The sequence below is a fragment of the Drosophila subobscura genome, chromosome E (assembly GCF_008121235.1).
Source record: "Drosophila subobscura isolate 14011-0131.10 chromosome E, UCBerk_Dsub_1.0, whole genome shotgun sequence".
NCBI lineage: Eukaryota > Metazoa > Arthropoda > Insecta > Diptera > Drosophilidae > Drosophila > Drosophila subobscura.
Window position 1 is genome coordinate 19,106,896 of NC_048531.1, and position 18,507 is coordinate 19,125,402.

The following is an 18,507-nucleotide window of genomic DNA, read 5'->3' on the forward strand; positions in this document are numbered from 1 at the left end:
TTGGCTCCATTAATAATTTTCACACGACCTGCCCGGCTGGGCAGGGGCAGGGGCAGGGAGAGGGGTACGGGTTGCTCCTCCTTGTGTCATGTAAATTTGACATGCCACATTCTGTGGCCGGGCCACCTTTTCGTTGGGTTGCGTAAGCTGATATTTTCTGTGCAGCAGCATAATTATGTTCTTTATGTTTTTTACGCCGAAAGAAGAACTGGATCAGCGGCAGCAGCAGCAACAACAAGAGGAGGATATGTTGCCGCCACATACTTCGGGCTTTGTTTATGTTTTATTATTTATTTTGTGACTCTCTTCGTGTGGCCAGTGGTGGCTGTTCTTCTTCTTGTTACCGTTTTGGTCACTTTACAAATAGTTGAAGCGGAAAAAAGCTTTATGGGATCTGCGGCAGCTACTCCTCCTCCTCCTCCTCCCCCTCCATCTCCTCGGACGGTAGATGCCCACCGTCTGCAGTTGGTGGCTTTTGAGCGGGTGACTTGGCAATCAAACCGGTTGTCCCTGCTCTGTCTTTCTGCTGGTTTTTACTGTCTCTGAATTTTGTATCTGTAGCTTCGAGTATGTGTTGCTGTGTGTGTGATTTATAGTTACGCACAAGCGCGCAAATCCAATTAGACGAGCGAACCGACTGACCTGCCTGCCTGCCTGCCTGCCTGCCTGACTGACTGACTGACTGACAAAATTGAAGCTTGGCCCGCAGCAAACTGCTGCCAGATCTTCAGCTGAGGCTCCTCCAGCCCAACACAGTAGTCATTCCCGCAAAACTATACGAGCAATATTTTAATTGATTTCCATTATAGAAACATTTAAAATTACAGCAGCCACAATTTGGCTTCAGGCAGAGATCAGTTCGTAAAGCGGAGGCCTCTGAAATTCTCTGTATCATCCAATGGCCATCTGTTCCCATAATTTATGCTTCCCAAAGTTCTCTACAATGATTCCCCGATCCCCATCTAGCACATTTATCTTCTTTTAATTAATATTCCTTTTAACTTAAGATCTCTTCAGTTCGCTCCCACAAATAATCTCCAAAAGTTGTTACAAATATCTTCCTTATAATTGATTCCATAATATTCCACATATCTGGCGGCTACTGTAACTCTTAGAGATACACATAGATTCGGGTCGGGTCCGGACTGTATCTGTTTTTCGACGTTTACATCATCGCCAATGGCGGAACTTCATTTGCCCCGGCCACACACCACACAAATGTCGTCCATCGTCCACTGTCCGCTCTGTCCGTCCACTGTCCGCTCTGTCCGTCCGCTCTGCTCGCCTTTGTTGCATTTTTTCTCAAAAATACATTCAAAGCAGCGAGCTGCAGTCGCGCATCTTTATCTACAAATTGAATTGAAATGTATGTCATAATACCTTTGGCATGCCGGCCAGTTGCTTGACATTAAAAATGTGTTCCCTGCCCCCCCGCCACTCTGCCACGCCACATATGGTTGAATGCAAATTTTCCTCAGCCATATGGAGCAAAAATAAAACACAACCTGATGACGTTTCTCTCTCCCCAATTGAAATGCAACTCACAAAACTTTGGGGAACGGACCGTGGGCCTGGTGGCTGGTGCCTGGTGCCTGGGGGCCTCAGATCTCGGACCTCGTTCGGGTACCCGCTCCTAGCTGAACGAACATTTTGTGCTTTTAATTTGTTCGCAAAAAGGGCCAAGTGCTCGGCCGTGTGTGGTTATTGTTTTGATGGCTCTTTCCCACGTTAAATGGGTCTCGAGCATGATATCGTATCAAGATCGGGGCTCTGGACAGGGTGTGTTCCACACGTTCCACACACACTTGAATGCTTAAACAGTTGACTGTGATGTGGTGTCCCCGGATAACCTTCAAGCAATTTGTGTTTTATTTTTTACTGGGGCTTTTCCTATGGAAAGTCAAGCCGAAGCCGGTCCACCGATTTGGTAATCGTCCGTCCGCACAATAGACCGTTTTTGGGGGTGAGAGAGAAAGAGAAAAAGAAACAAAAAATGATTGATAGTCGCGGCACATTCCACATTCCCCAATCTTCTCCCTTGACACCCCCTTCCAATAAACTTGTTTTCACCAACTCCCCCTCGCTTCCCTCTCTCTTTCTCTCTTTCCCTCCTCTATTTCTATGGATTTTGCAAAACAACAAACCAAAGCGATGATTAATTGGGGATGACTGACTCGGGGGGAGGGACTGCGGAATACCATTGCAGATAGGTCACAGATCCCATAGTTTATCCCGTCTAAAATCGTTCAGTGAACCGATCGGATCGATCGACACAGAAACTCAAAGACGGAAGACTGTGAAGATCCAAGTCCAAGTAGCATCTTTGTCCGAGAGTATCCCATTGATTGGTGCTTTGTTCTGGTGCGAATCGAGAATTGGATTCTTCGGCGATATATTTGCATTTGTTGAAGTTTTGGCCAACCTTTCGCTTGTACCGTTAAATCGAAGCCACTCTCTGGGGCCATAAATTGGCTGGGGCCAAAAGCCGAAACAAAATGCCTCATTAACACCTGGTTTGCGTGCGATATTTGAGCTTTCGATTTAACGGTCATGCCCCGATCAAAATATTGAAATTCAATTTCTTTATGGCCAGCAGAGTGGCACGAATGGTGCGCGCGGAAGGAAAGGGAAGGGAAGGGGCGATGCTCAAGTTCAGGGCCCGTAACCTCGTTGGTGGTCCCCCAAGTGGTTCTCCGTCCTCTCTTTCCTAATTAAAATCAACATGCGCTGAAAATCAAAAGTGCAAACAGAACCAGAACATAAATCAACGTTGAAGTGAATCCGAATCAGAATCTGAAGTCTGAAGTATGAAGAGCCCAAACCCGAAGCCAAACCGCGTGTCCAGGCACAGCCAAAACTGATCTCTCTGTCTCTCTCTCGCTCTGTCTCTCTGTTGAGTCCCATCCCAACGGCCTTGCTTATCAGCCGTTTTCCTTTCCTTTGTTCATTCGTTGCCTCTTCTTTGGTTTGCTTTCTTTGTTTCCGAACTCTTCTTGCCACACGATGTTCTTGTTGTTTTATTTTTATGTTTTTTTTTTGGCCAAGTTGCAGCAGTCCATTTTGCCGCAACAGGTTCTTGTCTTCCATTTATTCCAGTGCGCGCTCTCTTGCTCTCGCTCTCCCTCCTCCCATTCCCACATAACTTCCAAAGCCAAGAACTGGACACTCAACAGGTTCTGAATTGAAACAGCGCTCTCTGAGAGCAGAACTCTCTCTCTCTCTCTCTCCCTCGCTGTATTCCTCCTGCTTAGATAAGTGACTTTCAGTAATATAGAAATACGAGTATACCTGTTTACTTAGCTCTATGCAGTTGTTCTTGTTGTTGTTGTTGTTGCTGCTTCTGCTGGTGTTCCCTGATAAGAGGGTCTAACCCCCATTAGCAAATGATTTCGATGGGCAACATATTGACAGCATACGTACATTTCCTACTGGGTTTTTTCAATTTCGCCGCCCGCCCTCTCTCCCACTAGTACGAAGCGGCTCAGGTAGAGGTGCTCGCGCGCTCTCTCTCTCTCGAAAGCAAGGTACAATTTGTGTACGGTAAACGCAATCTCACTCTCACGCGTTCCCTCTTTTTGGTTACTCTTTCGATGTTTCTTTCTTTCTACACATCAAAAGAGCGCACCTCTTGGAATGCACCTCACCTCGTGACTCGTGTTCCATACACTCGGACCACAACAACAGCAACGTCTTGAGACGCATCGCTCTCTCCCGCTCTCGGCTGTTTTCAGCTGCCTTTTAACGTGGCTTGCTTGTGTATTTTTGCAATTGTTCGGACAGAGAGCGAGAGCGAGCGATTCGACACAATACGACGTGAGCTTTGCCTGATCGACACTCTTGGCCAGCGGTGTCTCAGTCTCCATTCGGCTCTCATTTTGTTCAGTTCGTAAGACCCCGCCGCGCCAGCAAGAACCAGAGGCAGAGACAACGTTATATGCCCACCCCCTCGCGCGCTCGCTTCTGGTGGCCCGCGCAGCCTTTCCGTGTCCGTGTCCGCGATAGTGAGTGTCCCGTGCGTGTTGTGCCTTGTGAGTTTATTAAGAGAATTATTACATACGAATAACAAAAAAACGAGTGCATTTCTTTTGTCAATGGAAATTCTGTGAAGCTCTCCACGCAGCATAGAGAGAGAGAAAGAGAACGACGGAGAGAGAGAAGTAATGCAAACAAAAAAGCGGCCAAAAGCACGAAACGGCCTTTTACGCTTTAAAACAATATCGTGTAAAAATGTGCCTCCAAACAAAAAAATTACACAATTCAGCAAACATCAACAAAATAAGAAAAAAAACATAAGAAAAACAGTTTCTTGAGTGATTCAACCTTCAGCCGCTGAAGAATTCTTCCGCTTACAAAATGTCCATACATATTTTCATGAAAGATTGCTTTAGCGGGTGGCAAGAAGATTCTGTGTCTTCTGCTGTGTCTCTTTTCTGTTGAGTGTTGCGGCTGCCACAACAAGTTTTCCCCTTCAACAAAAACAACAACAGCAACAGCAACAACCATTTTCCAACCAGTTTTCGGAGTTTGCCATTTTCCGCGCTTCAAAACTTCTTCCTTTTTGTGCTTCTCCTTCTTCTGCATGCGATCCCAGAGAACCAACAGGGAGAGAGAGAGAAAGAGAGATAGACAAGGTGGAGCACAAAAGCAGCTGCAAAATTTCTCATGGGTCGGTCATCCCGTTCTCGTTTTTGTGCCTTCCTCCATATAGAGCATATAGCATAAACCCCCCTAGTTAGACCGACCGACAAGACCTGGTAAAACCTGGTCAAATAGGTGTCCCAGTACGTGTTTTGGATTATTTCAACAGGGGGGGCGCCACCACCACTCGCGCAGCAAATGATTTGCGGTAAGAAACTCAATTCGTGGACCCAAATGCATCGTCGCCTGAGACAAATCCGAATCGGCATTGTGGGTCGTGAGACACAGCCATAAAGTTGCATAAGCAAATGCACCAAAAAACGAATGTAATAAACCTGCAATTAAAGCCATAAAACCATGTTTAGCGATAGAGGAGTGTTAGAAGTGGCAAACGAAGAAGAGGTAGAGGTGGGAGGGGGACTTTAGAAGTAGAACCATAACTAATACAAAGTAAATACATACTCGCGACTTCAACTTTGTTCCCAATGAAAACTCCCTTTTTCCTGTGAATCATCCATAGCCAGAAATTAGAGTACCTCAAGTTTGTATCTCTCTGAAGTACTCAAGAATTCCGAAACTGATTCAGACTGCGATAACGAATGATAAAGAGCAAATCATGCAAATCCCCTTGCCTGACATTTCTGCACTGCACCGACAGGGAAAGTGGGCGAAACTGGAGCTGCAGCTGGAGGAGGAGGAGAATGCAAGAAGGAGCTGCAGCTCGGGAGAGGCAGGCTGGCAGGCAGGCAGGCATAGGGTTTCCATGTCGCATTTCGATGTGACAACTTATCAACTGTCACAGGGGGGGCCGCCCAGAGGGGGGGTGGGTTCTGGCATGGCATCAACATCAAATGCTACAAAAGAATTTCAAAGCAAACTTGTTTGCTCAATTTATAGCCCCGTGATTGGTGGGGAAGGGGAGGAAGCGATAGGTAGGTGGAAGTGGTGCTGGGTGCTGAAGGTGGAGGAGGAGGTGGAGGTGGAAGTGGAGGCGGTAGTGCTGGAGCAGACCAGAGCCGAGTTCAATACACTCGCCGGCATTCACCCGACAAAACCAAATGGTTTTTCGACTTTTGGTGTTTTCGGGTGTTTTGAACTCATTTCGAGATGCGTAGCGTACATTTTGTTGTGTATCTCTCTGGGCTTTCCGTTTCTGGGTCTCTTGTGTCAATGTTTTTGTAGCTTTAAAGATTGATTAAATTATATACGAGTTGAGTACTCGCCACCCGATGATCTATTTAATTAAAAAGGCAAACATCCGTGTGGAATGCGGCGTGAAGCAGCAGCAGCAGCAACAGCAGTGGCAGCAGCGACCTTGCCATATTTGATGGAATTTCTATCTGGTTCCCATCCATGATCCATGATCCATGATGTGTGTTTCCGCGTGTGTGCGTGTGTGTGTGGTTGCCACTCGAGTTGTCAGCGGCACCTCCATTGGCGGTAACTCGTTTCTGGGTCTCTCGCTCCCTCTTCATCTGCCTCTCTCTGCCTCTCTGCATGTCTGTGTGGAGAGTTTTATCTTATCGAGGGGGTATACTCGTACTGTTACCGGCTCCCAACGACTAAGACTAATTTTAATCTTATCGTTTGTCACAATTAAGTAGTGCAAACAACACTACACTGGCGAACCAGAAACAGAAACGGCAACAGAAACAGAGACAGAACCAGAAAGCGAATGAAACATCATCCCAGACAGCAGGAGAGTTCTACCTCCCCCTCTCAGAGCTGTAAATTTCTCACATAATAAGCTGCAATTTGGGGAAAACACGAGCCCTGCCACGCCACACACTGAGTGTTTTTCCTTGACAAAAAGTTGCGCAAAAAATTGTATTTTCTTGTTGCTCGAACGGGACGACTCGTGTCTCCAGCTAAGCAAATAAACAGAGATGGAATGGGGAGTGATGATGATGATGAAAACAGAAAGAAACTCACAAAAAATAGGTTCCATAGAAATTGCCATTTCATCATTATTTGAGCTAGAACGGAATACGTAATAGAAAAACCATTCGCCCAACGGTAGATAAAAATGTTGTTTAAATCTAGGAATTAAAAGCAGCCCAAAGGGAAGGAGCATAAGCGAAGAAAGATCTATCTGCAGAGAGTGCGAGTTTCCCCTTAAATTGTATTATTTATATATTTAGTCGAGTGTTTGTTTTGAGTCAAGGAGGAAGTCACTTCACATGGAACAACATTCCTTTGCTTTCTATCAACTTTTTCTCCCCAGATACACTTTTCTGGCTTTCCCCTGCCTGTTGCATTTTCCTGTGGGGGTTTTCTGTCTGTACATTTCATATTTGCATTGCATAAAGTGCTAGGAATTTGCAAAGGTAAATATTTGTGCCACATACCACGCCGACACTTGTTCTCTCTCTCTCTTTCTGTATCTCTCTCTGGGGTTCCAGCATCTCCCTGCCGCTGCCTCTGCCTCTGCCTCTGTCTCTATTTCTGTTTCGTTGATAAGAAAACGAGAACGAGAATCGACCTTGTGGCTCGAAGCCAACGACCTTCACAGTTTACCCAGACAAATTACAGCATCCACTCTGCAGGCCTTCGAAGCAACTAAATTTCGCATCCTGCTGCATGCCGCATGCCGCATTCCGCATGCCGCATGCTGTGTGTTTGCTCTTCGCTTTGGCGGAAGTAAAGCAAACACAATGAAATCATACGATCCCTTCCCTCGGTCCCGTAGGTACATAGATCCTTCAGATCCTGTTGACAGCGGATCATAAACGCAAGCCGAAACGAATGCACCTCTGAGCGAATGAGTTTCAAATGTTTCTGTGTGTGTGTGTGTGTGTGGCGTGCAACTGCAACAAAATTTACTTACCAAGAAGCGCAGCTTGGGAATAATGCATTTCCCTTAGTTTTCCCTCGTCAAGCGCATTGCAGCGCAGCGGAGCACTAAAGAAAACGTTGAACTTGCCTTGCCGCAGGTTGCAAGCGTAGCAGCAGCGGTGTGGCCAGGCCCTTTTTTGTGGCTGTTGCGGAAATCCAGCGAACGAATTAAATTTAATTGTAAATTTATGCGTCGACTGAAGCTCCATTTTCTGCCTTGGCTTTAGCTTTAGGCTGGCTCCACCTTCCACCTTCCCATTTCCCCGATTTCCCCCAGTTTCCCCCGTCTTGCTTTTGTTTTGCGGAATGGAATGCCTCGCGGTCTTCACCTTTGCTTGCAGCAGCAGCTGCTACCTGTGTGCGAACTGACGAAAATTATAATGAGTTGGCAAAAGTTGAGAGAGTGTGGCAGTGGCTGGCACCTCAGACCTCCTCAGGTAGTAGCTGTGTTTGGCAGGTAACGATTCCCATTCATACGAAGCAGTTGCAGCGCTTTTCTAACGCTTGTTAGTAGCTGACACTACGAGGAGTACACTCCGAGGAGTACGAGCCTCAAGCGTCAATTTATGACAGCCGACACCCGCGCTCTCTCTGCGATTCCATCTCAGGTATTCCGATCTTTGACAACTCTTTTTCGGTTCTCCGCTGGCCACCTACGCAGCAGCAGGGAGCAGGGAGCAGCAGCAACAGTTAGCAGATATCTTAAGCTGATAAGCAAACACTTACTTGGTTGTGGAATTCAACAATTGCTTGAAGTGCCACACAGACACAAAGGGAGGGACAGAGACGGACAGAGAGAGGTCAGGGGTTCAAGGAACACCGAACCCAAGGTTGCCAAAACAATCCAATCTTTGTTTTTTTGGGCATAGCTTGAATGATTTACAACCATTTGAATAGAATAGTAGATGGATGGATGGTTGGTCAATGCTGGAAAGATCTACAGATTAAGATATCAAAGATCTAATACCGAAACTCAGTGGAAACTCAAGGGAAAGACTTCACGCTTGGGAGCATACGAACCATAATTACAGTGAAAATATTGATTTTCTTCTAGGAATCTAAGAACTCAGATGTGAAAGGGCAGAATTTCATGGTTCAATTATCATAATTTAGCTGAAAATATGAATTAATTGTGTGACCGAATCATGGGAAGAAGAATATTTATTTGGATTTGAAAAGGATGCACACACAGAGCCTTGTTATTGCCATAAAGATCAATGTGTTTGGTGAGCGCTGGTCCCTGGTCCCTGGTCTCTGGTCTCTGGTGTCTGGTGTGGGGCTTTCAGCCATTTCTGACCTCGCCGTCGATTGGCCAGCAATCAAAACCCGTTCTTAGAGCCACTCTGGTCCGTCGTCTAGTCGCGTCGAAGCTTGGAACATGGAAGCTTGGTAACTGGAATTGGAATTGCTATTGCTATTGGTTTTTGTTTCGGTTTTGGGGAACTCGGGGGAACTCAGTGCTGTAGTTTGAGGGTTGGGGGTTGGGTCTGTGCTCATTTCGCTGGCGCCACTTTCTGTATTTTTGCATGTGTTTTCCGCATTATATTTCTTTTTGTCATTTTCGCATTTCGATGTCGAGTATTACGTGAGGCAGAAAAACAAACCCATGCCAGTGCCCCACACTCGCACAACGGCAGCAAAAGTGTCTAATTTCGGAAATCACTGCGAGACGGCAATTGCCTGCGACTAGTCGTATTTGTATTCCCATTCTGCCCAAGGCCACAATTAGCAAATCGTTTGGGGGTGTGGAGTGGGTATCCTCCTCCTGCTACGAGGAGGAAGTGTCATTGCACTCTCTCCTGAGGCTGAAGCTGAGGCTGAGGCTGAGACTTCGGCTGAGACTGTGGCTCCGTGTGGCTGTGGCGAGTAAGTAGATTTATCTGCCACGTACTTTGTACCCCTCCGCATCCCATCCCATCCCATCCCATCCCATGCCAAAAAAACAGGCTTCTTCCTTCTCTTTGGGGGCTTCTTGTGCCTCTCAGCTTGGGCCTAGGTCTGGAGCTGCTGATTCCAGCTCTGTGTCTGCGTTTGTCAACAGAATCCAGTTTTTTTTCTCTGCTAGGACAAGCTCTAGCTCCCAGCAGCAGCAGCAGGAGGGGACTCAGGGGCAGATGAAGCCCCAGTCGATGCTGCGTTGCTTTGGCATCGCTGGTTCCAATTTCAATTCAAGTTCCAGTTCTCTGGGCCTCCACTCATAATTATGCATTAAACACTTGAAGTTTACGGGGCCCCAGAAGTGGCAGCTGCTGCTGCTGCTGTTGGTGGCTGCTGCTTGTGGCAGCCTCCAGTGGCATTAATGGACATCAATTTGCATAGAAACCATACAGAAAACGATGACATTTCAAAGAGAGACAGAGAGACAGAGAGACACAGACACAGAGACAACTGCGTGGGCCATTTGGAGACGATGAAATGCAGTCGCCAAATCGCATTTGGGCGCAAATGTTGCCCTGGCCAACAACAACAACAAAACTTGTTTATTGGCTTAGACGGACTGCTCCTCCTCCTCCTCCTGCTGCTGATGCTTCGGCATGGTTGTCGCCTCCCAGTCGCCACTCGTCTCCTCTCCTCTCCTCCCCGCTCTTTTGCTTATTTCGTGGGTCAATGTTATGTAAACCTGGTTCACTTTTTTTCTTTCCTTCCTTTTGTTGTTGTTGCTGTTGCTGCACACACACACACCACACACCACATACATATCACACATAATACTCTCCAACTTATTACACAAAAACCTAAATAACTCGACAAATATTTACGGACAGACGGACGAGCGGACGAATGGCAGCGGTCAGTCGTTCACCGAAATCGATTCAATTTCTCATGTGTCTCGCGCTCTCCCTCTCCCTCTCCCTCTCTCTCTATCTACCTCTCGCTGTGTGTCTCCCTCTCCCACTCTCTGTCCATCCATCTATGCGGTTGCCGTCTCCGTATTTTCTGGTTTGGCTGCATTGCATTCCAAAAGATGCGCCACAGACCGGACTCCGCGATAACGCAGAGGGACACAGAGAGAGGGAGGGGGAGGCGGCAGCATCAGCAGCAGGGAGTGCGACAGATGTGTCGCCAGAGACCAAATTAAAATTAAAATAATTCCAAAGATTCGCTTACATCATCTGATGAACCCCTTCCTCCACTCCCTCCCTCCTCCACAGAGGTGGCCGCACAGCGAAATGGCAACGAGATTCAAGCAGCTCTAGAAGCGTGCCACAAAAGATCTGCCACAGAAAAGGACTTCGAACCACAGAACTCTAAACGAAGCGCTAAAGAAAAACTCTCAGCAGCAAATGCGAAAATGCGAAATCACAAAGAAAATGGAAACCGCCTGACGGTCAGCTCATCTTCCTCCTCGTCCGCCTCCTCCTCGTGCTCCTCCAGCAGCACGACGGATCTGAGCAGCAGCGGGAACGGGAACGTAAACAGTCTGCAGCAGCAGCAGCAGCAGTCGGAGAATAACAATAAGATTTCGGTGGTGTCCAAGTTGCTGCTAAAGACCGCTGGCATTGGTCTTAAGGATAACTCACAGCCACGCAGGGATGCCACAACCAACAGCAACTCCAGCAACAACAACTCCAGCAACAACAACAACAGCAATGCCAGCTTCAGTTCCGCATCGATCGCCGGCTCCATCATACAGGTAAGACCTCTCCCCTCTCTCTCCCACTGTCTTAACCGGTTTTTGCTTTTTATTTTCTTCTTGCTTTATTATTCTTGTTAATAAATCCTCAAAGCGCGCAGAATTCCAATCGCAATGTCTGTGACTCACCAGCCGCCTCCCCGTTGTGGTCGTTGCGGCTTTATCTGTCTCTCTGGCTGAGGTTTCTTGCCTGAAAATGAAACAAAAGTGAAGGCTGAAAACAAACAGTCAAAACGAAACGAAATGCCCCCAAAAACCCACGCACCACACACCCGGGGATCCGGGAATGGGAATTCAATTTGAATGGTCGATTCGGTCGGTCGGTCGCTCGGTCTCTCGGTCGCTCGATGGTGCATCACTCGATGCAGGTTCCTAATTGAATTATGGCTCTGACCTCCATTTGCATGTGGCATGGCATGGCCTGCTTGCGTCCACATAAAATAAAGTTTCGGTTTCGATATTGTATCCCCAAGATGCTCCCATCCATCCCAGCATCTCCAAACGGTTGGGATGCCTTTTTTTGTCTCTTTTGCTTTGGTGACTTTTGTTTTTCTTTGTTTGGTTTTTGGGTTAAGATTTTTGTGGATCAGCATCATCGCTTGGGGGAATCCGCAATAAAGTACGCCCCTCTGTGTGGGGCAGGGGCAGGATTCGAAATTATTAATTGAACGACTGGCCGACTGGCAATGAATGGAAGCCATAGGAATGCTGCGTGTTGCGTGTGAAGTTGATTTCCACTCCATACGATGCACAATCCGGAATTCAGACTCCAGAAATCAATGAATGAATGAATGACACTCCTCTCCCTGTTGCTCCCTCTCTCCCTCTTTCCTTGACTTTTGTTCATTTTTATTGCATCTGAGAAATGTTTGTGGCAGAAGAAAGAGTACAAGTTGCGGGTACACTGTAAAGAAATGCCTTCAAAATATTGCAAATATAATTATAATTCCCTCTAATGGTGTATTGATCCGTAGCATATTGGACCCCCCTCAAAGTTGCCGTTTCGTTCTTTTGCTTCGATGATTTCCACATGTGAGCAATCTCCACTCTCTGCTGCCCTTCACTGATCTCATTCCGTCACTGCAGACACGAATGTAATCTCTTGCTGGGGTTCTACTTGTATTCTCCGTCTTTGATTTGCTCCGTCACCCGTCACCCATTAACCTTAACTGAATTTCGTTGTGAGCTCGGCCAGGCCAGGGTCGTTGCTGTGTAATCTTGCCATTCGATGCGATGCCACATGAATCCCCCCCCTCGATGAATGCCACACATTGGGAAATGGATTGCTTTGCGGCTAAAATGCAAAATAATTTACCAAATTAACGGTACCATTATCACAAGCGACGATCCGATCAATCAAAGTGAATCCGATCAATTAAATGCTGCCTCCGAGCGTGGCACGAACAAAGAACACACATTGAGAGGGAGAGAGAGAGAAAGAGAGAAGAAAAAGAGGTTACAGAACAGAACGGAGCACAGGGGAAAGAATCGCTGAAAACGCTGCTCACAGATGGAGCGATGGAGATGGAGATGATGATGTCTGGGCTGGGAATTGGAACAGCGTTGACCTTATCACCGAAATCGAAGGAGTGTGGCGGGCTGGGGGATGGAAGTTCTTTGATTAATCATCTCTGTATTCCTAATTGTGGCCCCATCCTCATGTGTGTCGATTGTTATCATTTTCATTTGGTTTTTGCAAATATGCGCCCCTGGGCACACCGCAAGAGAATGCCCATCCGTCCACCAATAGATGGATCGATGGATCTCTCGGTCGATGGATGGATGGATCCGATATATGTTTGGGTTATTGAACTGCGCTGAAGCTGGAGCATTTGTGCCGCTTTATTTTCCATTTTTCATCCGACTCTCTGCCGCACACACAAAACGCTAATTACTGTGGTGTCTGTGGAGCGCACGCTTTAGTTCCAGTTATTAGATGTAGACCCCAGCTGGTTCTCGTACCCGTACGCGTACCCGTACTCGTACCCGTACTCGATCTCGTACTGGCACCCCGTAAGCCTTCTCCATCCCATTCCCTCCCTGCTCGTGCGCTCCCACTCCATCCCATTGATGGGGCAACACATTCTCGTGCGGCTTAGAACTAGTTTTTTCGGGGTCTGGTGGGGTTCGTTCTGAGATATTTTTGCATCGATTAGGCCACATTCCACGCACCTATCTCCCGCCGCTGGGCGTTGCAATCTCTTTTGTGGCTATTTATAGCTGCAATCGAATTAATTGTGGCCACGCCCCAATCCGCTCACCCCTCCCCCCTCTCTCGCACTGAACAGTGTACACTGAACACCGGATAGTGTGCAATGGGTAATGGGCTTGTCGAAGGTCGTCTCCTCTAACTCTCGGAATCTCTGCCCATTCTTCGGCCACTTCTTTTGCCTCTTTTGAGTTGAGTGCGCAGATTTCTAAAGAAATAAATAAGTTTTCGGACCTCAAGATTTAAAGATCTCTTCTCTTTTTGGTTTTTTGTGTTTTTTTGGTTTTTTTGTTTGTTATTTTCTGTCGAATCAGCCCAAGCACTTGACGCTGCAATGGAATCTCTTTTTTTCTTGGATGTTGTAGCTACATATTTGGATTATTATTATGGTTTCGTTTCGTGTGAAGTTCCAGGCTGAAGCTCAGCCCAAGACATAAGCCACTGATCAATGGAGTGGGGCACCCTAATCGTTGGTTCATTTCCGCGGCAGCGGCAGCGGCAGCGGCGGAGCTGCTTTCCTTTTAGCTGCGGAAATGAACGCATATTTCGCCAAAAGAGATCTTAAGATTCCACGCAATTATGGGGCAACAAAGGCGGTCTGGCTAATACACTTCCCAGAATTCAGGGAGAGGAAGAAAAAGAGGAATTATTGGCATTTGTTTGCTTCTCTTTTAATTGAGTGAACGGAGAGCAAGAGGGGGAACATGTCAGAGAATGGTTAGCAGAATCATTGGCAGAAACCATGGGAAAAAGATCTTTATTTGTGCATTCATTTTCTATCCTGGCATTTCGCTTAACTTTTGATTGCTGAAAATATAAACAATATTTGAGAGAATCTATAAATATTCCTTCTTTAAATGACATTTTTACTGTAGAGCATTTGCCACTTCGTTGCTCTGCATTTAAGCATTTTCCACACCTATTTTTTCTTTTAATTCATTTTCATTTCCAATGGCCTGTCTGTCGAACGTTGAAGCTTAGATCTTACAGCTCCAACTCCAGCTCTGCTGCTGGACGGTTAACGCTCATTAGTTCTCCAGCTGAGCCGTCCCCCTGCCAGCCAACAACCCCCCAGGCCAACTAGTCTCTCACACACCCCTCAAACCCCGCACCACACTCCACAAACGTATAGAATTCTCTCTCTCTGCGGCAAGCGGCAAGCGGCAGGCGGCAGGCGGCAGCAGCTCTGCAATTAATTAATGCCAAGAAGCGGCAGTGGCAGAACAGAGCAGAAAGCCGCAACAATGCTGCCTGCCTGCCAGCGCTAAATTCTAGCCAGATTCCAGGTAAATTGTTTGTGCCTTTGTCTTTGAACTCGAACCGCCAGCGAGAGAGAGAGAGGGAGAGACTGCCAATGGTTTGCATTTTTTAAGCAGAAGAGCAAAAAAATTATAACAAATAATTGCCTGCCGCTCCGTGGCGACAGGTGCAAGAGGCAGCCATAGGATGCCATTGTTCCACGGATAAAGAGTTGGAGAAGTTGTAGAGAGGGGAAGAGAATCCGCTGCACTTTTTCGGCCAAGGGGCATCCACTTTTTCTTTATGTGCCACACTGCTGTTGCCCCTGATCTTGCTGTTGCTCTTGCTGCTGCTGCTTTAATTAATTAACAAACCAAGTGAAAATGCATTTGTTTTTGGCCAAGTGCCGCTGGCCGTTGGCTCTCCTTCACCTTCAACTATGTGTGTGTGTTCGATTTCATTTTTGTCGACTAGAACACCCCCCACATACACACATGCACACACACACACGGGACAAGGCAGCACTGGAAATTTCACTTTTGTTTCTCCTCGAGCAGCGGCGGCAGTGGCAGCGGCAGACAAAGCGACATTCAAGCCACGAAACAATTTTGAGGTCAACAGAAGACCAGAGAAGACTCGTTCCCATTACCAAGATTCGTCTGCTGCTGTTGGCCAAAAGTGGTAGCAAGCCAAGAGTGGCGGCAACAGGGGGGGAGCAGCTACAATGTTACTTTGGAGTCCATTGAAATTCTTGCTGCTTACTCGACCAGCGAGCGAGTGCTGCTCCGGCTCCAGCTCCAGCTCCAGCTGCTGCTCCAACTGCTGCTCCAACTGCTGCCTGATGGCAACCACAAATGAACTGAAACTCTCTGCTGCTCTCTCTGTCTCTTGAGTTTTTCGTAATTGAATGCCAACTTAGAAGAACCAAGACCCAAGAGTCGAGTGGCAGACAGACCTCGTCTCAAGAGACAGCTGGCAGTTGGCCTGCCCTTTCGATACAGTTGCTTTTAGCCCGAAATAAACATGAGTTGCCATTTCTGTGCTGTCATCGCATGTGGAGGATGGGTCCTCGTGTCGCCTCGCCAATCGAAAGTACAAGATTTTTCTGCTTTCTAATTAAACGTCTGAGGTCTCCGGTCTGTGGTCTGTGGTCTCTGGTGACGGTTCTTTGGTCCACTGGCATGCCTGGCCACTGGAACTTGGCTAATTAAGGGTCGTCTCTCTGCCTAATTATGGCGAATAATAATTTCCCCTGGCTTCTGCAACATGTGTGTGTGTGTGAAAGTGAATTCAAGTCCAAGAAATGGAAATCGAGTTGCGCTTCGTTGGATCAGCTAGAGATACGACCAGTACGAGTCCGCACTCGCATGACCTTCTGCTGTGGTGTGGAGTTCTTGGGTTCTGGAATTGGCATTCTCCCGCATTTCGAGAACCAGTTCGCGTTGCCTCTCAGGGGTCTCTCATGGCTGTACCAGTGCCTGTGCCAGCGCCTGTGCCCCTGCCTGCTTGAGGTTGAGTGGCCCCAAAAACAAACAAAACTGCGTTGCCATGTTCGTTCTTATTTGCTGCACGCCTGAAACTTATCACTGGCCATAAATCTTGCCACATGCCACAGCCGCACAGCCACAGCCAAAGACCAAAGACCAACAGACAGGCACACGGCATACCAGACCAAAGGAGAGCACTGGATAGCAGCGGTGGCTACCAGCAGAGGTGACCAGCGGACCAGCATGCCAGTTGCCATGCCAAGCCAAGCCATGACCATTACCATTACCAGTTCTCGCCACTCCGTCCGGGGTTTGTTCGCCAAAGTTATTAAGCGTCAAAGAGGCAGCGGCAGCAGGCCAGGCCAACCATTGAGGTCAAGGATGCAGCAGGCATGCATCTCTCTCTCTCTCTCTCTCTCTCTCTCTCTCTCTGGTATTATGCATATATCCTGATCCCATTGCATAAACACTTATTCGCTCGCTAATGAGACGATCCGCGCCCCGCTTCATCCAGCTGGAATGCCAAAAATTATTACTAATGAACGCACAGCCAAGATTCACTTTCATCGGTGGCCCACTTTAAGGGACTCGACGCCAGACAGCCGATGTCCCATGTCCACTTGACAGCTGGCGAAAGGAGGCCCTCCGCCGCCCCACCTCCTGCTCTCACTCTCTTTCCCTCTCTGTCGCGCGCTGGCTGCGAAAGTGTGAAGCTCGCGAAGACCTCCACGGTGGGTCCAGGAAGATGCACAAGCCGAAAACGAGAAGAAATGCAGCCAAAAGCTGTGCAATTTGTGGCCAAAACTAAGTGCTCAAGCTGCAGGCCATGCCACAGTGGGACAAAGCTGAGTTTTGTGGGTGGAAAAATATGCATAAAAGATTCTTCGTTACCGAAATCGGAATAGCTATTCACTCCACTGAATAACAGACTCTAGCCCACTGTGCGTCCGCGTCCGTGTCCGTTTGCCGTGGCCATTGCCTGACTGCCGTTTTGTGACTGTGTCCAATTTGGGTGCAGATTGACAGCGATATGCGTTTAATTTGACGATAAATGGCCAATATAGCACGCAAGCAAGAGATTATGGGGAGTGGGCAGCGGGGGGATTGGGGGTAGCGCAGGACTCTTGTTTTTTTGGGCCTCGTTTCTTGTTGCAATTCAATTCTAATGCCCCACGCGGCCTGCGGGCCTGCGGGCCTGCGCATACTACCCCCGCGACTCTCGTTCGTGCTCTTGCCAATTGCCAAATTCAAATCAAAATCGCAGCACGATCGCGGCAGCAGAAACCAACAAAAAACCCCAAAAACCCAAGAGTGAAGTTGAAGCTGGAGTTGAAGTTGAGACGGAGACGGAGACGGAGACTGAGGCTGAAAGCTGAAGCTCAGAGCTGAGGTTGAAGCTGAAGCTGAAGCTGCAGCTTGGCCACGTTTGCTCGCATTTTGATTGCAATTTCTTTTCACAGACTTAGAGAGAGACTCTCTAGAGTCAAAGAGTCGTGTTGGCCATTAAAAAAGGCCAAAGACAATGGGAAAAACGCAACCAGCAAACGCAAATCAAAATCAAAAGCCATCAAAGGAAAATGTACAAATTTTACTCACGAAACGAATCCGCTGATGAGCCAAATGGAGGGGCCAAATGGGGGGCCAAGAAACCGAAAGCCGATCATCAGATCGAATGCTCCAGCCTCGAGGCATTGCATTCTCGTTGGCGAATTCCGCAAAACTTGGCGCAGCTCGCGCGGGAGAGAGACACGTGGGGGCGGCGACTGTCAGTCTGTCTCTCACGTGTCTGTCTCTCTGTCTAGCTCTGGCTCTGTCACTGGCACTGGCACTGGCTGTCTCTTATCACGCGCTTGGCACGAGAATGTGGCCTTACTGGGTGGGCATAGGCATGGGCATGAGTCAGTGGCAGCGTCATCGCCATCGCCATCGCCATCTAATGAATGCGAGACCTGCGGAGCCTAAAGCTAATGTTTAAACTCTTCAATTGCTTAGGTTTTCACTGCAATTAAATGCGCGTTTGTTTAACTCTTAACTACAATTTAATATGGATTTTCTTCCGCTTTTACCTGGGGCGCAAAGTTTCCTCTGTTTCCACATGCGAGCAGACAATTTCCCAGACAATTATGTGCAGCGTCTTGTTTTTGTTCACCTCGAGGGGCAGTGCAGCACTTGGCACAATTTATCAAGTGATTTATTCAACACGCGCCCAAAATGTTTGGAGCGGAAGTTTGATATCGCCGCTGGGGCATGTTGGGGATCATTAAGAATCCGAGGCAGCGATCCGCAATCCAGCTGTGTCCAGCCACTGACCCACTGCACCAGATACTCCAGAGCGCTGGCTCTGACTCCATCTTCATCTCCATCTGCCAGCCATGGCCTGGGCAATTGATTTATTGTGCTTTGGCTATGGCTCTAGCTCTAGCTTTGGCTCTTTGCCTGCTCATCCAGAGCAATTTCACATGGGG

The 18,507-nt window shown here is 47.7% G+C and overlaps 1 protein-coding gene across 3 annotated transcripts in view; it reads left to right on the top strand.

The window, feature by feature from the left end:
- The window catches only part of LOC117892145 (protein Shroom), a 54,359-nt gene that overhangs the window by 6,501 nt on the left and 29,351 nt on the right, over positions 1 to 18,507 (top strand). Inside the window, exons 1-2 of one of the 3 annotated variants that reach the window (XM_034798185.1) lie at positions 3,852 to 4,028; positions 10,572 to 11,107. In XM_034798185.1, the coding sequence (XP_034654076.1) occupies positions 3,935 to 4,028; positions 10,572 to 11,107 (630 nt within the window). In that variant the 5' untranslated portion in view covers positions 3,852 to 3,934. Of the gene's footprint in view, positions 1 to 3,851; positions 4,029 to 10,571; positions 11,108 to 18,507 lie in introns of those variants that run through there. The other 2 variants (XM_034798187.1, XM_034798186.1) reach the window with 2 other exon arrangements.